The sequence below is a fragment of the Enhydra lutris genome, unplaced genomic scaffold (genome assembly GCF_002288905.1).
Source record: "Enhydra lutris kenyoni isolate GAN:26980312 unplaced genomic scaffold, ASM228890v2 scaffoldscaffold9, whole genome shotgun sequence".
Classification (NCBI taxonomy): domain Eukaryota; kingdom Metazoa; phylum Chordata; class Mammalia; order Carnivora; family Mustelidae; genus Enhydra; species Enhydra lutris.
This window is the reverse complement of record NW_019154093.1, coordinates 73,481,974-73,505,111: the sequence shown is the minus strand read 5'-3', so window position 1 is coordinate 73,505,111 and position 23,138 is coordinate 73,481,974. Positions and strand designations below refer to the sequence as shown.

The window sequence follows — 23,138 nt, the reverse complement described above, 5'->3', positions numbered from 1 at the left end:
GAAGAATGGTGACTTGGTAAGCCTAGACATCACGCAGAACCTTTGGTGCGTCACTAACACAGTGGTCTGGCCACTTCCTTCCACTTTCACTGTTTTCTCTTCAACATGGTCATGGTGTCAGCATCTCTGGTCTCAGAGCCCAAGGCCCTGCAGTTCAGAGTTCGTGATCTGCCCAGGGTCACCTAGATCCTGAGCGAGTAGCACAGCCAGAAGTGACACCCATACCCTCCGGCCTCTCGGCCCTGGCTCCCCTCCACCGTGGCTGCCTCTCACTCCGCCGGTGCTTTATCTCCGAGGCAAGGGAGCACTCAGAGGGCCACATGCCAACCTCACCTAAAAATAGCTCACATTTATGGAGCACTTAGTCAGCCACATTCTGCTAAGCACTTTACACAGATTGCCTCTTGTAATCCTCACAACAACCCTGTGGTCCTTATCCTCTCCGTTTTGCAGGTGAGGAAGCAGACCTAAGAGACAGTGACATGTGGCCAGTCACACAAGCTAGCTGGTGATGGAGCCAAAGGAGAGGCCAGCTGGTCTGGCTCCGGAGCGCAGACTCAGCCTCCTCCCACTACCACTAGGCGGTTAGGCGGAAGGGATGGGGACAGACCCCATAAAGGGCAAGTTGGTAAGAACTTAGAGCTCGCCGACTGTGGAGCTGAGAGAGTAGGAGCCCTTAAAGGTGTGCCTGCGAACCCGCTAAGCCTGCTAAGCCCAGCCCCCATTGTGCGATCTGTGAGTGCAGTCAGGAGAGCTGTTTGAAGCTCAAGCCCTCCCCGCCCTCCCCAGTGCTGTGCGAGGGCTGTCACCTCAGCCCTCCTGCCGCTATTCTGGGCTGCTGTCTGATCTCCCTGTCTTCCCCAGTCCCTGCTTCAGCCCTTCTGCTGAGAGTAGCTGGGTGGGAGAAGGCCAGGCCAGTTACATAAGCCCATGGCTGGGACCCTGGGAGGCCAGGCTGGAGAGCGGTGCTTAGCCCCTCCCTCACCACCAACAGTGAAAATCTCCCGCTGGAGCCCAGCCTTGGGGTGGCCCAGCATGGAGGCAGTCACAGCTCTGGAGGTGCCCTCGGGATCCACACTGAAGGTGAAAGAAACGCACACCGCTGATGCTGAAGGACCCCCTGCTTCATCTCGACAAGAGTCCAGCAGCCCCATTCCCCAGCTCCTGCCCCGTATAGAAGGTGACCCGTGGGGTTGGGAAGGGTGGGGCGGCTGGGTCAGTAGGAGTTGGGGAGGTCTCCCTAACACCCAGCTGCACCTCCTTAGCTTTGTGCAGAAGTGAACGGCTTCATGGGACTGATACCCAGGATGGAGGAGCACTGGTTGGAACCCCCACCCCTTTCCTTGGTGGATTCTTATTTGCTGCTCAAGTGTCTGCTGGGTTTGTGCTTTTTGAGTGAGAAGTCAGTGAGTGGTATTTGCAGCCCTTTACAGTGACTAAAGGTGATCTGTTTATATTTGTACTTGTAATAAAATGTCCCAGAGAGGGGCGCCTGGGTGGCTCAGTGGGTTGAGCCGCTGCCTTCGGCTCAGGTCATGATCTCAGGGTCCTGGGATCGAGCCCCGCGTCGGGCTCTCTGCTCAGTGGGGAGCCTGCTTCCTCCTCTCTCTCTGCCTGCCTCTCTGCCTGCTTGTGATCTCTCTCTGTCAAATAAATAAATAAAATCTTTAAAAAAAAAAAAAAATGTCCCAGAGACTGAGGACCTGATATACTAATACCAGCCAGGAAGGAAATGAGGGGTGAGATGGTGGCCGTCTGGATTGGGGAGCAGCAATGAAAAGTTTCTAGCAACTGAGAGACTGGGCGGTGAACAAATAGTGCAGGACACTCTGCCTGTCGCTTGGCAGTGCCGTGGGTCGAGGAGCTACACTAACACTCCAGCTGGCTCCCAGGGAAATCCCCAGCCTCCTGGGGCCTGAGCTTCATGGAAGAAGAGCCCATCCAGGAGAAGTATTGGCCTCCCTTCCACAGTATTCTCTGTGAGCCTCTAAGCAAAGAGGTACTTTTGAGCCAGGAGGTGGTGGGTGGCCCTTCTAGTCCCGGGTATCCCTGCCAGCAGCCCCGCCACCCATTCCCCAGCTCCCCCCAGCTGAGGCCTCTGCAGCTCACAGCTCTGTGAGCTCTGTGATGTTCACTTGGGGTGTCGCCCATTGGGTCTGGCTCAGCTGGCCAGACATGGAAGGCAGGAGCCAGGCTTTTTCCTTCTGTGCATTAACCAGCAGGAGGGACCATGGGCACCTTACACATTTGAGACAGTTACCTGCACTAAATCCCTACTTTGGGCCTCTCGACATCTTGAGTGCAGGGGATGGGAAGACTGCAAACAAGAAGCTCATGGAACCCCAGGGTAGGGGGAAGTAGGAGAAGACGACGTGATCTAGACTCTGTCCAGTGCCACCTCGGGCAGTTCTGTGCCCTTGGACAAGCCAACCAACTGCTCAGTTTCAATTTCCTCTCTGTAAAATGGTAATTAACAATATCTACCTAGTAGGGCAGCTGAAAGGTTTATGGAGATGATCCGAAGTGCCTCAGAAGAGGCAAGCTAAGATGTGAATAGATAATAAGGTATTTCCAAGTCAGGAGTGAAGACTAAGAGTTCTACCTGCAAATGGGGTTGACTAGGGGAAGTTGGCTACCTCCTGTCATCCTTATGGGAGACGCTGGGTTTTCGGGAGCTGTTTAGATGTCACAGGCAGAGAGCTGGCTGAGTTTGCTCCATGGAAAAGGAGGTTGAGGGAGCAGAAATTACTGTGAGCATTGAGCCTAGAATAGTCTTTTTTTTTTTTTTAAGATTTTATTTATTTACTTGAGAGAGAGGAGAAGGTCAGAGGGAGAAGCAGCCTCCCCGCAGAGCTGGGAGCCCGATGTGGGGCTCGATCCCGGGACTCCAGGATCACGATCTGAGCCGAAGGCAGTGGTTTAACCCACTGAGCCACCCAGGTGCCCCGAGGCTGGGATAGTCTTGAGACAGAAAGCCAGTGTCTTCCTAAAAAGGTCCAAGGAATAAGCCACAGAGAGAATGAGAGCCGGGACTGCTGATTCCGGACTTGGCAGGTCTCCCTAAGGCCCTGGCAGACAGCATCCAACCCACCCACACTCCTCCCTCTGCTGTAAGTAGATGCTGTGGGCTGCGGTCTCCTGACAGCCCCTGGCCATCTCCAACGAGTGCAGCCTCAAGAGCCCCAGACCTCAGGGCCACCAGCGCCAGCAGCTCAACTCATTAGCTTCCCAGAGGTCAGGGGTAGTAGGCACTGCTTGTGATAGTTTGCAAAGTATGTTTGATTCTGTTATCTGCTTAGGGAACACATGAGTTCAAATCCCAGCTCTGTACTATGACCCTAGGCAAGTCAGTGAGTGCCCTTCTCTAGGCTTCCATATTCTCATCTGTAAATTGAAAGATAACCTTTTGATGGCTATGGACACCTAGGAAATTCTGACGACATCTGTGGAAGCTTATTCCAGGAAAAATACTCAAAAAATTTCAGGGAACTCACAGAATCCCTGAAGCCCATTCGAAGGTCCTTCAGGGTACCATGGACCTGGCCTAGATGGTCCCTAAATTCCCGTGAGCGCCAAGGCCTTTTTTTCTCCTTTTAACACCTCCTCTATTTTATGCGGAGCACTGCGGGACCCAGAGGGGCCCTGTAGTAGGCGTGGGAAACAGAATAGGCACCAGAAGCAGAAATTCATTTGCAACATCAAATTAGCCTGCAACTGTCTAACACTGAGCTTTTAGTCAAGAAAGCCTGCTCTGTGGCTAAATAGGCAAAAGTAGGCAGCCAGCACTGGGAAAAAATTTCCGTCTGCCTTCAGCACTACATGGAGGCACTGGGGCCTGGAGGCAGCACCTCCAGGTGGGAGGTGGGGGACAGGTTGCTCCCCTGCTGAGGAGGAGAGGAGGCTCTGAGACCCAGAGGAAGGGCCCATCTGCTGATTTCAGAATAACTGCATCTCCTTTCAATCTGAATTGTTCTGTCTTCCAGGCTTGGGAAACTGGAGCCCATGCCTGGGAGCAGCCTTCCTTCCTTTTCTCCTTCTTCCCTCCCTCCTTACTTTCCTATCCTCTTTCTTCCTTCTACAAATATTTCTTTTATGATTATTATGTGCCAGGCACTGTTACAGAAATGAACAAAATAGGCAAAAATAACGCCCCTTGTGGAGGTTCCATTCTAGTGTAAGGAGATAGACAATAAATAAACAAGTAAGATATATAATATGTCAGAAACGGGCCGAAAAATGAAGCAGAGGAGGATAGAAAGTGCTGGGGGTGGGAAACTTGTTTGCTATTTTAAACAGGATATTCAGTGAAGGTCTCATTAAAAAAGTGCTATTTGAGCAGCAACTTAAAGGAGATGAGAGAACAATGCATGCAGATATTTGAGGGGAATGTTTTCTGTGTAGAGAAAATAGTCAGTGCAAAGGCCCTGAGGCAGGAGTGTGCCCTATGGATGGGGGCCACTGTGCCTGTAGCAGCTTGAGAGAGAGAATGATAGGTTTGGGGGCAGAGAGGTAACAATACCAGTTTGAAGATTGACTCAACACTGAGACTGATGGGGCAGCCTGGGCAGGGTTTTAAGTGAGAACTGACATGATCAGGTATAGGTTTTAAGGCTTATTCTGAATGCTGAGTTAAGCATAGGCTATAGGCAGGCCTGAGACACTAGCAAGGTCATCAACTAAGGATGAGGATGAGGGAGAAGGTATGGGGCTTTTAGAAGAGGAAGGTATGCAGCAGTCACCCAAGAGAAGAGGGAAGTCTGGAAGGATTGCAAGGGGGCTATTGGGAGTTAGTGGTCAGTGTTAGTGGCTCACAGTCAGCCTCTCTTGTATTTTTCCCCAGTGTGTAGATGCAGGCACTGAGTGGCTGGAAAGCATTTAACTGGGGTTGGCCATGGCGAGGAGAGTGTGCAGTGGAGTACCAGAGGATTAAGGGAGCTGAGTGGGTACACGAGGGAGTGAGTATAAGGATTGGACTGTAAGTTGGGTAGGAAAGAGCATGGTAACCAAGAGGGTGATGGGGAGTGCAGGAGTGGGAAGGCGTGGGTCAGAGGTCTCAGTGGTGCCGCAGGATCTGGTGCCAGAGAGCAGATCTCTAGCAGTGGAGACCGCGCTCGTCAGGAAATGCCTGTCGATGTAACAAATAGGCCTCAGAACTGAAGTTCCCAAAACAATAGATGTTTATTTCTATTAAAAAGTTTCTCTATTTATTTCTATTAAAAATAGTTCTGCATGCAATAATTTCAGGCCCCAGGCCTCTTCCCTCTTGTGGCTCTGCCACAAATCTCCTCAGACTAGTGTTACTCTTTTATGTCCTTCTGGTTTTTTTCTGACCTTAGTTTCACAGTCTTCAAGGAGCTGACACTCTTGTCCTTCACAAGGTGCTTCAGAGTTCACTTTTCCTATGACACTACTCCAGACAAGTTTCTTTCCTTCTTTTAAAAGACTTTTTTAGGATTTATTTTTGTGAGAACAAGAGAGAGAGCACAAGGAGAGAGAGGGGTAGAGGGACAGGGGCAGAGGGAGAGGCAGGCTCTCCACTGAGTAGGAGCCCCAATGTGGGGCTTGATCCCAGGACCCTGAAGGCAGATGTTTACCCAACGGAGTCACCCAGATGCCCTCCAGACAAGTTTCTGATAAGGCGAAGGCCACATCCTATTTCAAAGCCATAGCTCGCCTTGTGTATTTGCTCTTTCTGGGTAGCTGTTCACTCATGCAGACACGTGCACACACACACTCACGTGCTCACACGCTCACACACTTACCTGAGTACATGCCCACACCATCGCACACTTGCACACACTCTTGCACAGGCACTCTCTCACACATAGGTGTACGCACACGCAGCCTTCATTCTTTCAATGTGTCTGTCTTGTTCCTTCAGCTCCACACCATAAGTAATAACATCAACATGCACTTCTCAGCCCTTAAGAAATTGCTGGAGGAAAGTCTTTTAAGGCGCAAAGAGAATTTTTAAGAAAATAGGAACACCTATTTCCCATGAGCATAGAATAAGGAAACAGGGATAAACTTCAGCAGAATGGAGTTAGGGTAGAATTAAGAGGAATTTTCTAATCCAGAGGAGTCAAGATCTTTGGACTTTAAGTAGTAGTCTCCTTCTCTGCTAATTTTCAAGAAAGAATTAGCATTCTGTCTGAGAGAAAGACTGCTCAGAAGTCAATGTCCCTCAAAGCACTTTTCAAAATGCCTTTTCCCCAAGACTATGAATGGAAGAAAACCATGCTGTGGCTCTCTCAAACCCGGTCTCAGAAGACCCGGGCTGTGCTCTAGTCTCTGGTTCACAGCTGTGCTGGCATCTGAGGAACAGAAAGACATTGGGCGTCAGGGAAAAGCCACGTTTCCCCAAGGTCGGTACAATTAACACCTCTCTTGACCACAGATGTGTGAAAAGAGGTGGCCCAAGTGAGCCCTCCGATTAACATTCTTAGCAAAGGGGCAGATTGCTCGCTTGCTCTGGCACAGCAGAGGACCGGGCTGGAGCTGGGGAGAGCATTCCGCCGCCCGGGTGCCCCCAGCTGCCAAGTACTCTCCTGCCACTTCCCTCACTCTGTCAGCTGCTTTGGCCTCGAGCCCATCCTCTTTCCCCCAGCTGGGGTCTGGGAGCCTGCTGAGCGCAGAATCCTCACCTACTAAGCCTCAGACTCACAACATTCTGCTAACGTAAGTTGTTCCCTGTCAGTTCATCATCTCGTCAGGGAATCCCGCCTAGAAGCAAAGAACTGCCAGGGGAGCCCCCCGGGGAGGAAGAGACTGCCATCCCAGCGGTCCCCTTCTCCTCCGTCTCTCTGCCCCTGCTGGTTGGTATCCCCTCTGCATCTCAAGGCTGTTCTGCTCGTCCTCCTTCTAAGGCCATCCTCTTAATTTATGTTCCTCATAAACCTATTTCTCTGATCATTCTCTTCAGTTCAGGTGAAACAACGGGAACATCTTCAAAGGTAGTTGTCTAAGAAACACAAGAGGTACGAAGTGGGCTGAAATCTATAACTCAGCTTGCACTTATCCATAGAAAAGCCCATTTCTCACCTGAGTTCAGAGCAGGGCTCAGACAGCACGCCTTCCAGGCGTGACGACCTGGGTTCCTTTCCTCACCCCAACTTGTCCAACTCTGGAGGGTGTCCCCTCTGTCTTCCCTTCTTTGCCTCCTCCTCCTAAGAGCAAGGTCACGGGCAGGGCTCTGACTGTGGTGGCCGCAGGGGACAGTGGAGGGAACAGCAGAAGGCCCCAGGGGACAGCAGAGGCCCCGGAAGTGGGCAGAGACCCCGAGCTCAGAGAACGGGTCCTTCAGGCACACACTTCTAGACCGGGAGGCAGCCTAACTTCACCAATGTGTTTCTCGCTCCGAGCCCTTTCCCTCCTGTCTTCTTGTTCCTGGTGCTCGTCTGGGTCTTTCTGCGTCACGCAGGCCGAGCAGGAGACAGCAGAGCCGGCTTCTCTCCAGCAAGCATGAGGGGCTATTTCCCCACCTGACAGTGGGGAACCAAGCCCAGCAAGATGAAGTTTTGACCCTCCTTTTCAATCGCCGCCCTGCTTTTTCAGAAAACCCTTAAGTCATATCCGCTTGTTCTCAACTCCTTGGTTGCTCGCCAAGACCGCCACAGGAGGGGAACACATCACACAAACACTTCTTCTGTTTTTCATGCCCCACCCCCTTCCAAACCGTCAAAGTCGAATAGAGGGCAAGTGGAGCCGTGTCCGTTCAGCTGCCCGGGGCTGGGTCGCTGTGGTGTTCTTAGGTCAGCCCCAGCAGCACAGGCAGCACAGAGAGCGCGTCATTCAGTTCCTGCTTTTGCCAGGACCCTAGGTGAAGTGTAGTCCAAGACTGCACCCCCCAGGGGGAAACGTAAACCACACAGTGAAAAGGGAAGATAGATCAATGAGATGGACGGCGTGTGCTCAGTACCATGTTTATATTCATTTACAAAGGCTAAAAGTGATCTCAAGACGGTCATGGGGCTGGCCAGGGGAGGGAAGTTCCTGGTCTCTAAACAGTGGGCTACGCATTGAGGTGTAGGAAGAACACAGTGAAAACTCTCTTTACTTGATTTTGAATTTGACCACTCGGAAGTTTGCATTGCGTCATGTACATATTTAAACAGTCCAACTTATAAGTAAACACACATATGCTGTGGTAGAATGCTCAGGAATGTATTTGCAGGGAAGCGTTATCAGAAAGTTTGGACTCCTCTGTCAAACCGTTGTGCAGTTTGCCACAGTTGTGAATGGGGTGAAGTTTTGACAGCTGCTCCAACGAATTGTGGGGAGAGGCTGGGGAGTTGGTGAGACCTGAGGTGCTATCACGTTCCACTTAAAGCAACAACAGCAGGAGACCATGTGTGCCCCTGGAGAGGACACCAGAGCCCTAGAAAGCTGGGAAATGGTGTCGTGTAAGCCAGGCTCCCAAGGGAACCCAGGTGGGATGTTTGCACTTTCTCAGCCAAGGCCGCCTAAGGCTTCCTGTGAGGGGGAGAGGTCACAGCTGGTCGGCCTCCATACCTTACACTCAGCACTTTCCTGAGCATCTCCTGCCTCCATCCTGGAAGCCAAGGGACAGGAGCTAATCCCTCTTCTCACTGGAACACACCTGGGAGATCAAGGAGTAGTGAGCAGTGGGCCTAGTCTTTCCCAGATCCTATTCATACAAAGCAATGGTCCATGAACTGGAAGAGCACTGGGCAGGTGCCCAAGTGGGGCAGCGTGCAGAGGAAGGGACCCAGGGGTCAGCTCCCTGAGCGGTGATGACGGTGCTGCCCTAGTGGGTCCTGTGTGATTCTGCCCTCAGAGTGGAAAGCTTTCTCCTCAAGCTGAGAAGTAGGGCTGACCCTTGGATGTCAAGACTAACATTGAAAGTGGCTTTGATAAAAGAAGTGCTGTTAAGGACAAACATAGGAAAGGGGCTGAGAGACAAACTGCACAGGCTAGACCATTCTGTGCGCAAACAAAAAAGAATCTCGGTTGATGAAAAGTCAGTAGTTTGAGAGTTACCCATTAAAAGAAGTAAGCATCAGGCTCACACTTCAGTGCTTTCTGCAAGACTTGAATGCTCTCAAGGGGATCTTTCAGCCAATCACTTTTGCCTAAATCCCAGTGAGACGATGGGAGCAATCTTCCCGTTCCCTAGGAGAGGCTGGATTTGCTGAGCACCTGGGTCATCTGCCCACGAGGTACAGCCAGATGGGGTCCACTTCCTCCGAGCTCTACTCCTCCCACACTAGGAGGCTCACCACCCACTCTTCTCTTTCCTTCCATCACTCAGAGCACCCCAAGATCTGGCTACCTCGGACCCTGAGGCAGACCTATATCCGGAAGGTCGGAGACACTGTGAACCTACTAATCCCATTCCAGGTGATCATGCTGGCCCCGTACTGGGTCCATGTTGGGTCCACGCTGGGACCAGGCCAGGGTTGGTTTTTTGGTTTTTTTTTTTTAAGATTTTATTTATTTATTTGACAGACAGAGAGAGAGATCACAAGTAGGCAGAGAGGCAGGCAGAGAGAGGGGGAAGCAGGCTCACTGCTGAGCAGAGAGCCCGATGCGGAGCTCGATCCCAGGACCCTGAGATCATGACCTGAGCCGAAGAAAGAGGCTTAACCCACTGAGCCACCCAGGTGCCCCAAGGCCAGGGTTTTAATTTGGAAACGGATACTAAGAGTCTTGCTGGCACTGGGGCAGTCATGCTGGCCTGGAATGAAGGGGGCCATGTCACCATAAGTCTGAGGCAGAATGACCCTTCCAATTTGCACTCCTGATGTGGGGTTTGGGTTGGGCATGCCGCAGGTGACGAACTGAGGCTACCCTATGTCCTTCAGTCAGCAGAGTTCTGGAAGCTCTCAGTTTAGAGGGCTCTTGGGAGGTTAGGTAGCTCTAGTTAGTCTCAGCTGCCCCAGGTGACCTAAACCCAGAGGGTGGGAAACTCAAAGCCAAACCCCTTCGTTCCCCCATGATCCTTAGACTGTTGATGAAAGATGCCAGTCTCCTGGGACAGCCCACCAATTTCTAACTCAAGGCATTTTCAGTTCAAGTCAAGTCACCATGGGGACCTGGGGTGGCTCTGACCACCCCCCCCCCATTGCGACAGGGAGGGTCATAAGCCCTCTTGGGATTCCTCACAGTCCTTTCCCATTTCTTAGGGCAAACCCAAACCTCGAGCCACCTGGACACATGATGGCTGCGCCTTGGATACCAGCCGTGTGAGTGTGAGGAATGGGGAGCAGGACTCCATCCTCTTCATCCGAGAAGCCCAACGTGCTGACTCGGGTCGCTACCAGCTCAGTGTACAGCTGGGAGAGCTGGAGGCCACTGCCACCATTGACATCCTGGTGATCGGTACAATGCGGGGAGTGGGAGAGAAGTGGTCCTCAGGGGCTCCCTCTCCAGGCTAAAGAGGAGCCATCACAGAGAGTTGGGGAAGATGGGGTGACTCCTCACCAAGGGTGGGGCACAGTGGTGGGTGAGGGGAAGTGTGGATGAGCAGAGAAGGGGAGGGGCACTCCCGAAGTGGTTCCCAGGTATATGTGAGTGGTACCATGCCTGCTGCCATGCTTGGCCCTTTCAGAGAGGCCAGGCCCTCCTCAGAGTATCAAGTTGGTGGACGTTTGGGGCTCCAATGCTACTCTGGAGTGGACACCTCCCCAAGACACGGGCAACACGGCACTCCTGGGATACACCTTGCAGAAGGCTGACACAAAATCCGGGGTGAGGCCAGCTGGGAGGGAGTGGGGAGAGAGGAATAATGCATTCTGGAATGGGGCTCTGGTAGCTCTGTGCAGTGGGCTGAGGTAGAGTGAGTTCACAAAACAGGGATCTCATTCACGACATCTTCTTGGGACCCCTAAGCTGTGGTTCACGGTGCTGGAGCGTTATCACCGCACCAGCTTCACAGTCTCCAACCTCATCGTGGGCAACTCCTACGCCTTTCGAGTCTTTGCTGAGAACCAGTGTGGGCTCAGTGAGACAGCCCCCATCACAGCCGACCTTGCCCACATCCAGAAAGCAGGTAGGACCTGGGGCCTGGGAGCCGGGAAGAGTTGAGGATGAAGAGTAGAAGAGGGCTGGGGCTCTCAGGCACTACAGCATGGCCCTTCTTGGTCCCCTCAGCAACTGTCTGCAAGATCGAGGGGTTTGTGCAGCGAGATTTCTCTGAAGCCCCGAAGTTCACCCAGCCTTTGGCAGACTGCACCACAGTCACCGGCTATGACACCCAGCTCTTCTGCTCTGTCCGCGCCTCTCCCAAGGTGAGCGGGAGTCCGGCCCGCGGGCCAGGCCACGCCACTCCCTGCTCCTGCCCTAATCTCCACCGTGTGGAAGAATGTTCTAAACACATCATTATTCCCCCTACTTCCACCCCCTGCCCCTTCCACAGAGGCTCAGGCAGGTTGTGAACAATCAGGGCACTTAGAGTCCAAGACAGGCTGATGTGGATATGGATGTGGATGATGCTTTCCAATTTCCTTTTCCAATTTCCTCATATATGAAGATGTCACTTACTGGTCTGCTGGCAGCGGGGTGTGAGTTCAAGTTGTCTCTCTGGCAGAGGCGATGGAGTCTCCCTGGTTTCTCCTTCATCACCCACTATGCCTCACCTGTTCAGGGCCATCTGTATGCCAGGTGTCTGGAGTTGAGGCCACAGCCCTGAGCAAGTCTTTGTTCAATCTGGTCACTGTCCTTCTGATTACCATACTGCATAAAACAGCACTAACAACCTTACTAAGTATGTTTCGCATAGGAGTCCTGGGCCAGGCTGCATGGAGATCGTCTCAGAAAGAGAATGTCAATAAGCACACTCTAGAAACTACTTTCTTTCTTTCTTTTTTTTTTTTTTTAAGATTTTATTTATTTATTTGACAGAGAGAGAGAGAAATCACAAGTAGGCACAGAGGCAGGCAGAGAGAGAGGGGGAGGAAGCAGGCTCCCTGCAGGGCAGAGAGCCCAACTCGGGGCTCGATCCCAGGACCCTGCTGGGATCATGACCTGAGCCGAAAGCAGAGGCTTTAACCCACTGAGCCACCCAGGCGCCCCTAGAAACTACTTTCTAACCAGAGGAGCAACAGTGAGTCCCAAGCCAACAGTGGGAACAGAATATGAATGATTCAACAATGTATATACAAAAAAGAGGAGATCCTGAGGCCCAGTACTTGGGATCCATGAGGGGGCTGCTCACGCAGGATGGGACAAAGGTCCCACCTTTTTTCTAGTCAGGAATACTTGAACAAGGCAAGGTGTCAGGTGCTTTTTTAAACCAACAGTAGGAGCTTAGGAGGCTTTTGAGGGTACTGGAAAGGGAGCACCTCCCCAAATGTAAGGCATGGAGAGCTTTCCAGAAGACCATTATCTCTTCTAGATCCCGTGTCACCCATTCTTAAGGCACCCTACTCCTCCCACTTCTCTGGCCCGTGTGTCCCCAGGCCTTGTAGGCGAGGAGTCCCAGGGATTGAGCACAGAAAGAACAACTGGTTCTCATCACTCCTGTGCTGGCCCCTCGTCTTTATCTTCCAGCCAAAGATCATCTGGCTGAAGAACAAGATGGATATCCAAGGCAACCCCAAGTACAGAGCTCTCAGTCACCTGGGAATCTGTTCTTTAGAAATCCGCAAGCCTGGTCCCTTTGACGGGGGCATCTACACCTGCAAGGCGGTTAACCCCCTGGGGGAGGCGTCTGTGGACTGTCGGGTGGATGTGAAAGGTAAGGGCAGAACTCATCCCCTCTCTCCACAGCTGGAAAATTCGGGGGTGGAGCTACAAGCCTGCAAGGGAGCAGGGCTTGGCTGGCCACCCCTGCAGGTGCTCTCAGCCCTGTTAACATCAGGATGGATGTGAGGAGCTGTTTTTATCCTCCAATATTTTATTTCTCTCCAACATTATTCTGTAATACAGGATAGCTAGTTCTATTCTGCAAAGGAGAAACCTGATGCACAGGGCAGTGATCGGTTTACCCAAGATCCCCAGCACTGCTTAATTGAGGAGTCAGCACTGTGGTGGAAAGAGCACAAGCCTCCTGGCCTTCGCTCAGATCGTTTGTCTTGAAATTATACAATCTTTGACTGAGTCCAGGATAGCTGCAGCTGTCTGTTAGGACTTGCCCCTCTGGTTTGTTAAAAGGGAGAATTACACTCTCTACCTCTTTTAAAGTATTCATTCATCCACCCATTCCTGTGCCCTTGTTCAGATCTCCGTCATTGCATTTAGCGTATTGTTATGTAAGTGCCTGTTTACTGATCTGTTTCTCCATTAAACCAAGAGCACTGTGAAGGCAGGGACATTCTGACTTCCCTTTGTCATCATTGCCCACCCCAGCCAGCGCTGAGCCCAGTTTCTGACACACAGTGGGCACTCTCTAAGTGTGCATAGCATGAATTAGGAATGAACAGGCCATTGCACGCCCTATTTTTCCCCATGCGGAGACTCCTAATTAGCACCATGGACTCTGGAGAGACCTATTCCTTCCCAGTGCTCCACAAGAGGGTTTCCCAGAGATTTCGGAGATGTTAACTCTGAGAAATGTCTGAATTCTTGCAGCTCCTCATTGAGGCTCCCCAAGAGGATTAGGGCAACTCTGACAAAGGTAAGGAAAGAGGGGCTAGGGTTCTGAAAGGAGTAGGTCATATTTATGACTAGTGTTGAGTCTGAGACAGACATATATTCCTGAGTCTTTCAACCATGCAGCCAATGGTGACTACTTTCCTCTTAACCACTTTCTTTGGTAAGCTACCACTATCATCTCCGTGAAAGGAATTTACCAGAGATGGTACTACTTGTGTCACATCCTCTATCTATCTCTACTCAAGTTGATGACAGGTATTAAACCTAAGGGACCTCTGGAAAGGGATGACAGCACCTACCTAACTGTAAGCGGGTTCTGTGGGAGGGAGGCGGGCAGGCACTATACGAAAAGTCATCAAGGGAACAATCAGGAGTGGAGGATGGAAGGTTAACTACCAGCAAGTGGCAGCAGCATGGAAAAAAAGACAGGAAGCTGCTTCTAGTCATTGTTTCTACCTCAGAATCATGAGCATGGTGAGAAACAGATTAGTTTGCTTATCTTCTGCTTTGAAATTTATGGATTCCCTCCCTTCTGAGAGAAGAAACCACTATTATCATCATGCCAATAATAATTGAACATGTGGGTATGTGGTCCCAAACAGCACATTACTGGCAAAGGGCAACTCAGATCACCGTTTAAAATGGGATAGCGTGTTCAGGTTCTGCATCACGCACAGTAGAAGTGCTGTGTACAAACTGATGAGTGGGGTGAAAAAGCAGCTCGTGGGAGAATTAAGGAGAACTGGTTCCCAGTGTCTCCTTGGACTTGCAGTTCCGGGCTGATGAAAATTGAGAGAGAATACCAACCTAGAAGCCATTTATTTGAGTCCATCATCGATAAAGAGCAAATAAAAACCCTCAGGGATGCATTAAAAGCACAGACTTCTCAGGAGAACTCTCTTGGCCAGTTGGCTTGCAAAGACAGTTCTCTGGCCACCCCTCAGTCCCCTCTCTGGGCTAATGTTAATGTCACGTTGGGGTTAGCCTTGTCAGGGGGACTTGCTCTGCTACCTCTCTCTCAGCCAGCACGGGCAACACAGCAGAGTAAGTAGAGAAGTGACAGCACAGGACCCAGGGACCAGGGAGAGGATTGCCTCAGCATCCTGGATGTGCGCTGGGTGTTTGCTGTTACAGCCACAACATACTTTCTTTTCTGTGCCTCCAGGAAGCCCGACTGCAGTGAGACTGTGTTCTCAAGGAGCTCCAGCACAGTGTCTGCTTTGGACTAATCTAAATAAATGTGTGGATCCTCAGTGCCTCAGTGTCCATCCGTTTGAGCCACTGTCTATGGGAAAAACATAAGAAAAACATTTAGAACATTGGAATCCTTTAACCAGACTGTATAGAATCTGCAGACCCTCACACTCCTCTTTCTCCCCATACCCACATTCTCTTCCGCAGAGGTTTCTAACACCGTCCTTTTGTCTAGAGTCTATGCCAGAGCTGAATTCAACTCTATCCAGTGCCTGGTGCTAAAAGAGATGCTGAACGTGACTTGTACTCTTCCTCTCTGCACTTTCCAGTATAAGTTGGAAAACAGGACGCATGTCCATCACAGAGACACAGACAGCAGAACACATAAACACGTACATAGCTAATTAAAGACAGGGCACTGAGACTTGAAGGCTGGGAGATACTAAAGAAAGTAGAGCAGTTTCATTAAGTCCTGGGGAAAGAGTAAAGGTGAGGTACCCTTTCCTACATGTTTGTTTTCATTCTTATAATGAGTAAAATATTAAAGGCATTCTATGATGGAGTCTGCAAAAGATAGCAATTCCTCCCATCCTGGCTAGGATGGGCATAGTGCTCTTCCCACCAAGAGCTGGAGTCTATTTCTCCTCCCCTTGAACCTGGGCTGACCATGTGACCTCCTTTAACCAAAAGAATATAGCGGAAGTGATGTTGTGACGGTCTGGGCCTAGACCTCAGGAAGTCTAGTAGGTTCTGCTTTTGCTTCTGGAGGTCAGCTCCCATGTAAAGAATCTCAGGACAGATTACTGAATTATGAGAGGCCACATGCAGGACAACCAAGCATCCCAGCCGACAGTCCACACCACAGCCCCTAGGCATGTGTAGCCACCTGAGACCCTTCAGCCCTAGTCAAGCCCAACCTACTCCCAGTGGAGCAGAGACAGATGGTCCTTACACAAGCCTGCCCAAATTGTAAAATCATGAGGTGAATGGTTGCTGTTGTTTCAAGCCATAAAATATTGGGCTGGTTTGTTACACAGTAATATGTAACTAGAACAGCCTTCTCTGCATCAGATACTGGATGTCAGGCTTTATCTCTTTTAATCCTCATTTTTCACATGAGGCACTTGAAGTTTATAAATTGCTCCAAGTCATGCAGCTGGTAGTAGAATTTGAACCAGGTCTGCCTGACTTCAAGCCTTTCCTCTTTCCTCTCCCCTCTTTCACCCAGTGACCCTCACTGTAGTGGGTCTGGGTTGGGATCATGGGTTTAAGAAAGAAAAGATTCCTAGGAGATAGTAAATCTTAGACAAGGCTTTGAGGAGGGAGGGGGACTCTTTTGCCTGAGAAGAGTGAGAAGGGCTTTTCTGTTCAAAGCAAAGGTCTATTTTCAATTGAGGCAAAGTGTCTGTTCCAGCTTTTCTCAACAGGAGCACTATAAGAATGAAGTCCTGGTGCCCCAAAGGCATCCATCATATGTCATAAATTAACTTCTTCTATGCATTCAGAACATTACTAATTATGTAGCATCTTGGGAAAGCTGAGAAAGTAACCACACAAATTATCTGTAGGGTCTAATGCCCTTGGTGAGAATGCTGGGGTGGGGAGAGAAGGGGCCCAGAGTCCAGAGCCAGCTAGTCATGTACGCAATGGCCAAGAAGCTCCCCGCCTCCCTCCAGCTAGGGCAGGGCCTAGGTCAGGAAGGAGTAGAATACTCCCAGCTATGATCCCCTAAGAATCAGTTAGACCTCTGGCCTCTGCCCACAGCCCCATTCCTCAGCTGTCTGTTGAGTACTCAAGGACCATCCCTTACAGTTCATCTATTCTGAACCTTCATGATAAAGGAATAAAATCTTCACACTGAACAAGACTTCCAGTCACAGTTAATCTTTCCACATTCAAGAAGGACTGTCCTGGAATCCTTAATTTTATCATTTATGCATTCAACACTATGGAGTTCCCTCTGAACTAAGGTCTACCACCTGCCTGGGAGGATGCAATCTCTTTGTTAATTCATTTAACATTTATCCAAAATCTTAAACATCTGTTCATATATCTCATTTTGGGGTTGAGCTAACGTGGACAATTCTCAGAGTAATGGCCTTATGCTGAGTAAGAACTCTCATGCCTGAAATCTGTATTTTCTGATTTTATTGTTATTTTGACGGTGGAGAAAGTTCAGTTGCTTTTTCTTTCTGGTACTGCAACGGCTTTCAAAATCATAATTTGGTGACAGGAATTTTTTTTTTTTTTTTAAGATTTTATTTATTTGAGAGAGAGAGCATGAGTGAAGGGAGAGAAAGAGGGAGAAGCAGACTCCAGGCTGGGCAGGAAACCCAATAGGGGGCTCCACACCAGGACCCTGAAATCACTACCTGAGCCAAACGGAGGGAGCCCCCCAGGCACCCCTGGTGACAGGAAATTGAGGACGAGTTTCCTTAGAAGAAACAAACAGCCAATTTGCTAATTAATGAGCAGCTTCTCTCCTTACACTCTGCTTCACCACCACCTGCCTGGAGAGAGGGAGTCACCCGGCTCCAGCCCTCCCACCTCCCCAGAACCCAAATGCTACAAGCTACGGCAATTCCGCCTTCACCAGCAAGCCTATAGAAACCCAGGCAACCCTCTTCTCTCAGCTCTGCTGCCCACAAGCCTGCAAGTCCAGGGCCTCCCCACCCAGCCCCGCAGCCCCCCACTGAATCCCAAGGTCTCTTTGCTGCCTGTGGCATTTACTTCAGGGACCAGCTCACGCCTACAAACCTCACCACCTCAACCTCATGGCTAAAAACTAGGAAGGAAACCCCCCAAAAGGCCTGTAAATAGCCCAGATAATGGTCATAAACTCAGGAGACCAAAGCTCTCCAGCCATTCTTCTCGATTTTTAAAACGTTTCTAAGAAGCCCTGGTAACTGGTGGCCCAGGCTAGTCACAGGCAACCGCTGGGAAACAACAAAGAGGGACTCTCTAATGAGTAGGCTTAAGCATTTTACAAACACAGCTTTTAGTTTGAAAGCGTTTACAGGCACGTTCAAAAGCCCCTGTGGCACGCGGCCGAAAACTCGAGGGACCATAACTGATGGTCAGGATCCTCACTCCGCGGGGAAGAGAGGGGCTGCGTATGCTCAAGCCTGCCTGCCTGTGACGGAGGGGTCTCGGGTGAACTGGACCCACACCTCCCTGCCAGAAAAGCCTGTTTTGTTTTGTTTTGTTTAAATTACACCTCCGCTACCTCACGTTCCGAAAGTTCTCGCTTAAAAAGACGATGGGAGATGTACTTCTTATGGATCCTCAATATACCTAAGATATAAAGGTCTGGGTGCTCCCGCAACTTGAAAAAATCACAATTGAGGAAATCTGGCAAATGTGGTGCTTGCAAACCAAGTAATCCTCCGGAACCGAATTCCCTCAAGCGCGGCGTTAGTTCCAGGTCGGCCTGGTGAGCCCTGGCTCCGCCCAGCTGGGGGAGGGGGGGCGGAAAGGAGGCGGGGCTAGCCGGGCGCGAAACCTACATTCATTGGCCAGGTCCCTCGCCCCGCGCCACAAGGCCCCGCCTGCTCCGTAGGGAGGTCTCCCGGGCACGCGCGCGCGCTCGCAGACTCCCCGCTTCAGCCCTCCGGATGGAGTCTTTCTTAGAGCCGCTCTCCGCACGGCCCCCACTGACAGACTTCCGGCCGGCTGCCTGTCGCTGCCCCGCCCCCAAGGGGGGCGGGAAACGCTGGGATCCGCCAATCACTGGGCGTGTGTAGTAGAAGTGGGTGGAGCCTAAGAGATTCGAAAGGAGCCCCACCCCTTCGGGGGTGATTCCAGGGACTAAGTAGTGGGAGGCAAGCACCTTCGGCGACAGGTGAGGCGGGGCGGAAAGTAAAAACCGAGGGTGGGCTGGAGGTGTGGTGTGGGTGTGGTGCCGTGGGAATGGAAAGGTGATTTGGGGAGAGAAAGAACCGGAGGATGGTGGCGGGGAAGAAGATAGGGGGTGCACACTGTCCTCGGTGAGGAGAGAGCTGGTTGTAGGGGGGCAGCCGGGCAACCTGGGGAAGGGGGATGGTGCGCTCTCCGCACCTTCTCTGGAGGTAACAGGGCTGTTAAAAGGGCAGGTGCTACTCCTGGGATTCTTGCTTTACCTCCAGCGTGTTCCCCCACCCCTGGCTTGCACCCTGAGTCTAGCTGGGAGCCTTGGGCAGTGTGGAGACCTGAAGAAAGGAATATTTTCTCTCCAGCTCAGGTCTCATCTGACTCGTGCTCCTGCTGGCTGGAACATGGAAGATTTGGAGGAAGGTAAGGAAAGTAAAGAGGAAAGAATGAGGGCGCTGCGATTGAGATCCCTGTTGGCAACCTGAGGCTGGCATTCATTCCCTCCTCCCCTACAGATGTGAAGTTTATAGTGGATGAGACCTTGGACTTTGGAGGGCTGTCACCATCTGACAGGTACCATCCTCTTTGACTTTCTTGCTTTCCTCCAACAATGCCTCTTTGTCTCTAACCCCTTACTGCTGAATTATTGGTCTGTGGGGTCTGGGTAATGTAGCAAGGTTGGGTGCCCTGCAGCTGCTGGGGGCATTGTTGACATGAGCCTCAATGACTCTATTGGGGGAAGGGAAAAGGGATAAGCTAGAATGAGATTTCAGGATATTAAGAAGGGTAAATGGATTTGCTGCATCTTCATCCTGGCATCATTTCCAATGTCAGTAAGGATTAAAGGCCTATTAGGCCTCATAGGACCAGGCATCTCATCACTTAGAGGCCAGATCTCACAGCAAGCATAGGCATTGGGGTTTGGGGTTGTATCCCTGGCTCTGTTGAGGGGGGTGCCCAGTCTCCTTTGCACAGTCTCTTGCTCTCTTCTTTGTGGGCATGGTGCCTGGTTTGTTTTCTGTCTCAGTCGTGAGGAGGAAGACATAGCAGTGTCAGTGACTCCAGAGAAACCCCTCCGAAGAGGACTTTCCAATCGAAGTGACCCAAATGCAGTGGCCCCAGCCCCCCAGGGGGTGAGGCTCAGCTTAGGCCCACTTAGTCCAGAGAAGCTAGAGGAGATTCTCCATGAGGCCAACCGACTGGCAGCCCAGCTGGAGCAGTGTGCCCTGCAGGAGCAGGAGAGCACAGGTGAGGTCCTGGGGCCTCGAAAGGTGAAGCCCAGCCCTAGGCGGGAGACCTTTGTGCTGAAGGACAGTCCCGTCCGAGACCTGCTGCCCACTGTGAGTTCTTTGACTCGGAGTACCCCCTCTCCAAGCAGCCTGACACCCCGACTCCGGAGCAGCGATAAGAAGGGGTCAGTCAGGGCTCTTCGGGCAGCATCTGGAAAGAGGCCCTCCAGTGTGAAGAGGGTAAGTTTGAAGGGTCTGGGTTGGATGTGTCCCTTCAGGCACAATGTATGACTTGGTATAGCCCTAGAGTGGTTTCCTTTTTTGTAAAATGGGGTTAGTAAGATTCTACCTCAGAATTATTGGAAGTAAGCAAAATACCGTAAGCAAAGCACTTACCACAGTGTCTGCACATTTCTATGTAGTGTCTATAATAAGCTTACGGTAAACAATATTGGTGAGGATGATGATGTTGGCAGCTAACGTCTGCCCTTCCTTACTGGGATGTAGGCAACTCTCCACCTCTATTTCTCAAACAGCCAGCAGAACAGATTCTTTTTCCATTCTAGTTCTATTTTTTCTCTCTTTGTATTTCAGGAGTCACCCACTTGCAATCTGTTCCCTGCATCCAAAAGCCCAGCATCTTCTCCTCTTGCCCGGCCCACTCCCCCAGTCTGGGGCAAAGCTGGACCCAGTGGGAGAGCAACAGCAAGTGAGGAGGCTTGGACAGCAAAGCTGTGGGTGAATGGGAGTGGGGAAGGATGTGGAGATGACCCTCTTAATTCCTCTACTTCATTCCAGCAGGCCCGCCTCCCTCTGTCAGACCAGTCTTGGCCCCACAGCCTTCTACCAGCAATTCTCAGCGCCTCTCTCGGCCACAGGGAGCAGCTGCTAAGACTTCCAGTCGACTGCCTGTTCCCTCGGCTATCCCCAGGCCTGCCAGCCGAATGCCACTCACCGGCCGGAGTGTACCACCCAGCAAAGGTGCCCTGCCTCCAGCTTCTCTGCCAACTCGGAAAGGAGTTCCACGACCAAGCACTGCAGGGCACAGAGGTGAGGAAGAGTGGACATAACAGTTGGAAGTCAGGATGAAGAATGCTTACCCTTGTCTAGCTTGAATGTACCCCCCCCCCCAGAGCTGGGAACAGTGACTACTTCCTCCATCTTCATTACCACTCAATTTGAAGATGGCGAGACTGAGTTAAAGAGAGGATGTGGGCCCGAGCAAAGAGTTTGAACTGTGGTTCTCAAATACCTCGTGTTTTTTACCTTGGGTAGGAAGAAAGGCACTAATCCCGAACTCTGAGAAGGTCACTTGAACTCTGTGCTAACTCATTTCTCTTGTCCATCCCCATCAAGTTCCCATTTCTCAGCGACCAAATCTTCCTGCCCCTGGTGCCACCCGCAGCAATCTTCAGCCCCCCAAGAAAGCTGCAGTCCCAGGACCTACCAGGTAAGATCAGTTGAGATGCTCTCTCTCCCATCCTCTGGGCTTCCAAACTGTTGTGGACACCAGCCCTGAGTATTGTGTAGCAAGGTAGGGATGAGGAGGGGAGCCTGGAGAGGCAGGGAGTCCCATTCTTCCTTCCCTGAGAAACTTGAGCTCAGCAGGTGACAAACGGGCTTGCAGAAGGACAATTTAAAGCGGTTCTTCCTTCTGATTCTTTAGGTAAAGAGATTAGGACAGCAAGCAAGAATTCCGTAGCAAACCACTACAGTCACTGCCTGGACTCACCTCTACTCGGCCTCCCAAGCCCTCTCATGGAAGACAGGCCCCAACTCAAGCAAATCCTGGCCCAGGAGCAGGAGAAAGAGATCCCACCAGGGCTGGTGCCCCAGCAGTAAAGAGATGGGAGATGGGGTGGATTAGGGTTGAGCTGGAGGGGAGTCAAACCCTGTGAGTTGAAAGAGGGTTAGGGAAAAGAGGTCGCCTCCTGACAGTGAAATTAACAAGCAGAAAATGAGAAAAGCCAGAGAGTAGTTTGTCCTCGTCCACCCCCCCTCTTGTGTTCAGTCTCAGAGAGTTTGATCTTCTTCCCAGGCATTGGTTCACTGGACATTTACATGTGAATGGCCTCTGTAGCTAACCGCCCCACTCCCTGAGGAGCACCCTCTACTGAACTGCAGGCTTGTTTGGAGAGGCAGAGGCAGGCACCTGGTTTCCTGCAAATTCTGTGACTCCTAACGGGCCAGTTGATGATAAGCTTACATTGGGCTGCGTTTTTCTAAAACAAAATGAATGTATTTTTCTAATCTCTGTATATGTGAAAGTAAACTCTCCAATTTCAAACAAATTTGTAGTAAACTCCTGTGTTATTCCCATGAGGGAGTCAGGACGAGCTTCCCAGGCTGGGCCTAAATAGGCCAAAGGGGCTTGTGTTGCAAGCTCGTCAGACCGGGACCACCTGCCCTCACTTTGTTGGCATTAGATGGGAACGAGCTGCCTTCTTCCAGGATGCGTATGTTATTGAAAGGTCCAGATCAATGGAAATACATGAGTAAGGCTATCAAGGCAAAGTTTTGGTCAAATCGTTATTTATATCCTAAGCTTGGGTGACCTTTCCTGGCAAGAGCACAGAGCCTTCTGAGAATGCCTCAGCATCTAGTCTGCTGTGCTGATGAGATGAGGGGACCCTTTGGTGGGTACCCTAGTACTCAGTTTTGCTGACTGCTTTAGCAGAAGATACTGGAACACCTCATCACATTCTACCTTATATCATTAGAATTGTTGGGCCTAGACTTGAGGGCTGACACTAGGTTTTATAAACCTCTGCCATGCCTGGTGTTACGATTTGTATGTGGCAGAGAATTTCATTCATTTGTTGGAAAAATAAATTTGACTGCACGATGGTGGGGGGTTGGTGAAAAAATGACAGAGACTCATTTAACAGATTTTACTAAGGGTCTCCCTTTTCTCACACTTGCAACCAGAACCAAATCAATTCTTGTGAGGTTTTTGTTTGTTTGTTTGTTTTAAGATTTGTCTATTGTAGAGAGCGAGAGCTGGCGGAGGGGGCAGGTAGGGGCAGAGGGAGAGGGAAAGAGAGGCTTAAGCAGACTCTGCCCTGAGCATGGAGCCCAAGGCAGGGCTCAACATAGGGTTTGATCTCACGACCCTGAGATCACGACGGGAGCCAAAACCAAGTCAGACACTAAAAAGACTGCACACCAGGCACCCCTAATTCCTTGTGAGTTTTTGAGAGAACTTCCCTCTTTAAAGGCTGGGCTATGACTTAAGGAGCAGAGGGAGTGGAGCATCAGCTAGTGCCCCCCACACATATATGCCCATCAGCACCGTACTTAGGCATTGACATG

The 23,138-nt window shown here is 50.9% G+C and overlaps 2 protein-coding genes across 7 annotated transcripts; both read left to right on the top strand.

Moving 5' to 3' along the window:
• The first annotated feature begins 1,035 nt into the window (after positions 1-1,035).
• Positions 1,036-13,583, top strand: LOC111143595 (myosin binding protein H like). Its single transcript, XM_022497422.1, has 8 exons — positions 1,036-1,180; positions 9,272-9,360; positions 10,146-10,341; positions 10,571-10,710; positions 10,852-11,011; positions 11,113-11,249; positions 12,511-12,697; positions 13,531-13,583. Exons 1-8 carry the CDS (start codon positions 1,036-1,038, stop codon positions 13,539-13,541), a joined length of 1,065 nt encoding a protein of 354 aa, XP_022353130.1. The 3' UTR covers positions 13,542-13,583.
• Positions 13,584-18,516: 4,933 nt separating this feature from the next.
• Positions 18,517-22,108, top strand: LOC111143204 (proline and serine rich coiled-coil 1). Of its 6 annotated transcripts, none has more exons than XM_022496763.1 (8): positions 18,517-18,589; positions 18,963-19,020; positions 19,113-19,170; positions 19,625-20,066; positions 20,421-20,535; positions 20,628-20,876; positions 21,183-21,276; positions 21,493-22,108. In XM_022496763.1, the coding sequence occupies exons 2-8, from the start codon at positions 19,002-19,004 to the stop codon at positions 21,494-21,496; spliced, it is 981 nt and encodes a 326-aa protein (XP_022352471.1). In that variant the 5' UTR covers positions 18,517-18,589; positions 18,963-19,001; the 3' UTR covers positions 21,497-22,108. The 6 variants fall into 6 exon arrangements, with proteins under 6 accessions (XP_022352471.1, XP_022352469.1, XP_022352474.1 ...); XM_022496761.1 differs by having other exon boundaries at positions 18,560-18,589; positions 20,625-20,876; XM_022496766.1 differs by having other exon boundaries at positions 18,560-18,589; positions 20,421-20,564; positions 20,758-20,876.
• The last annotated feature ends 1,030 nt before the right edge of the window (positions 22,109-23,138 follow it).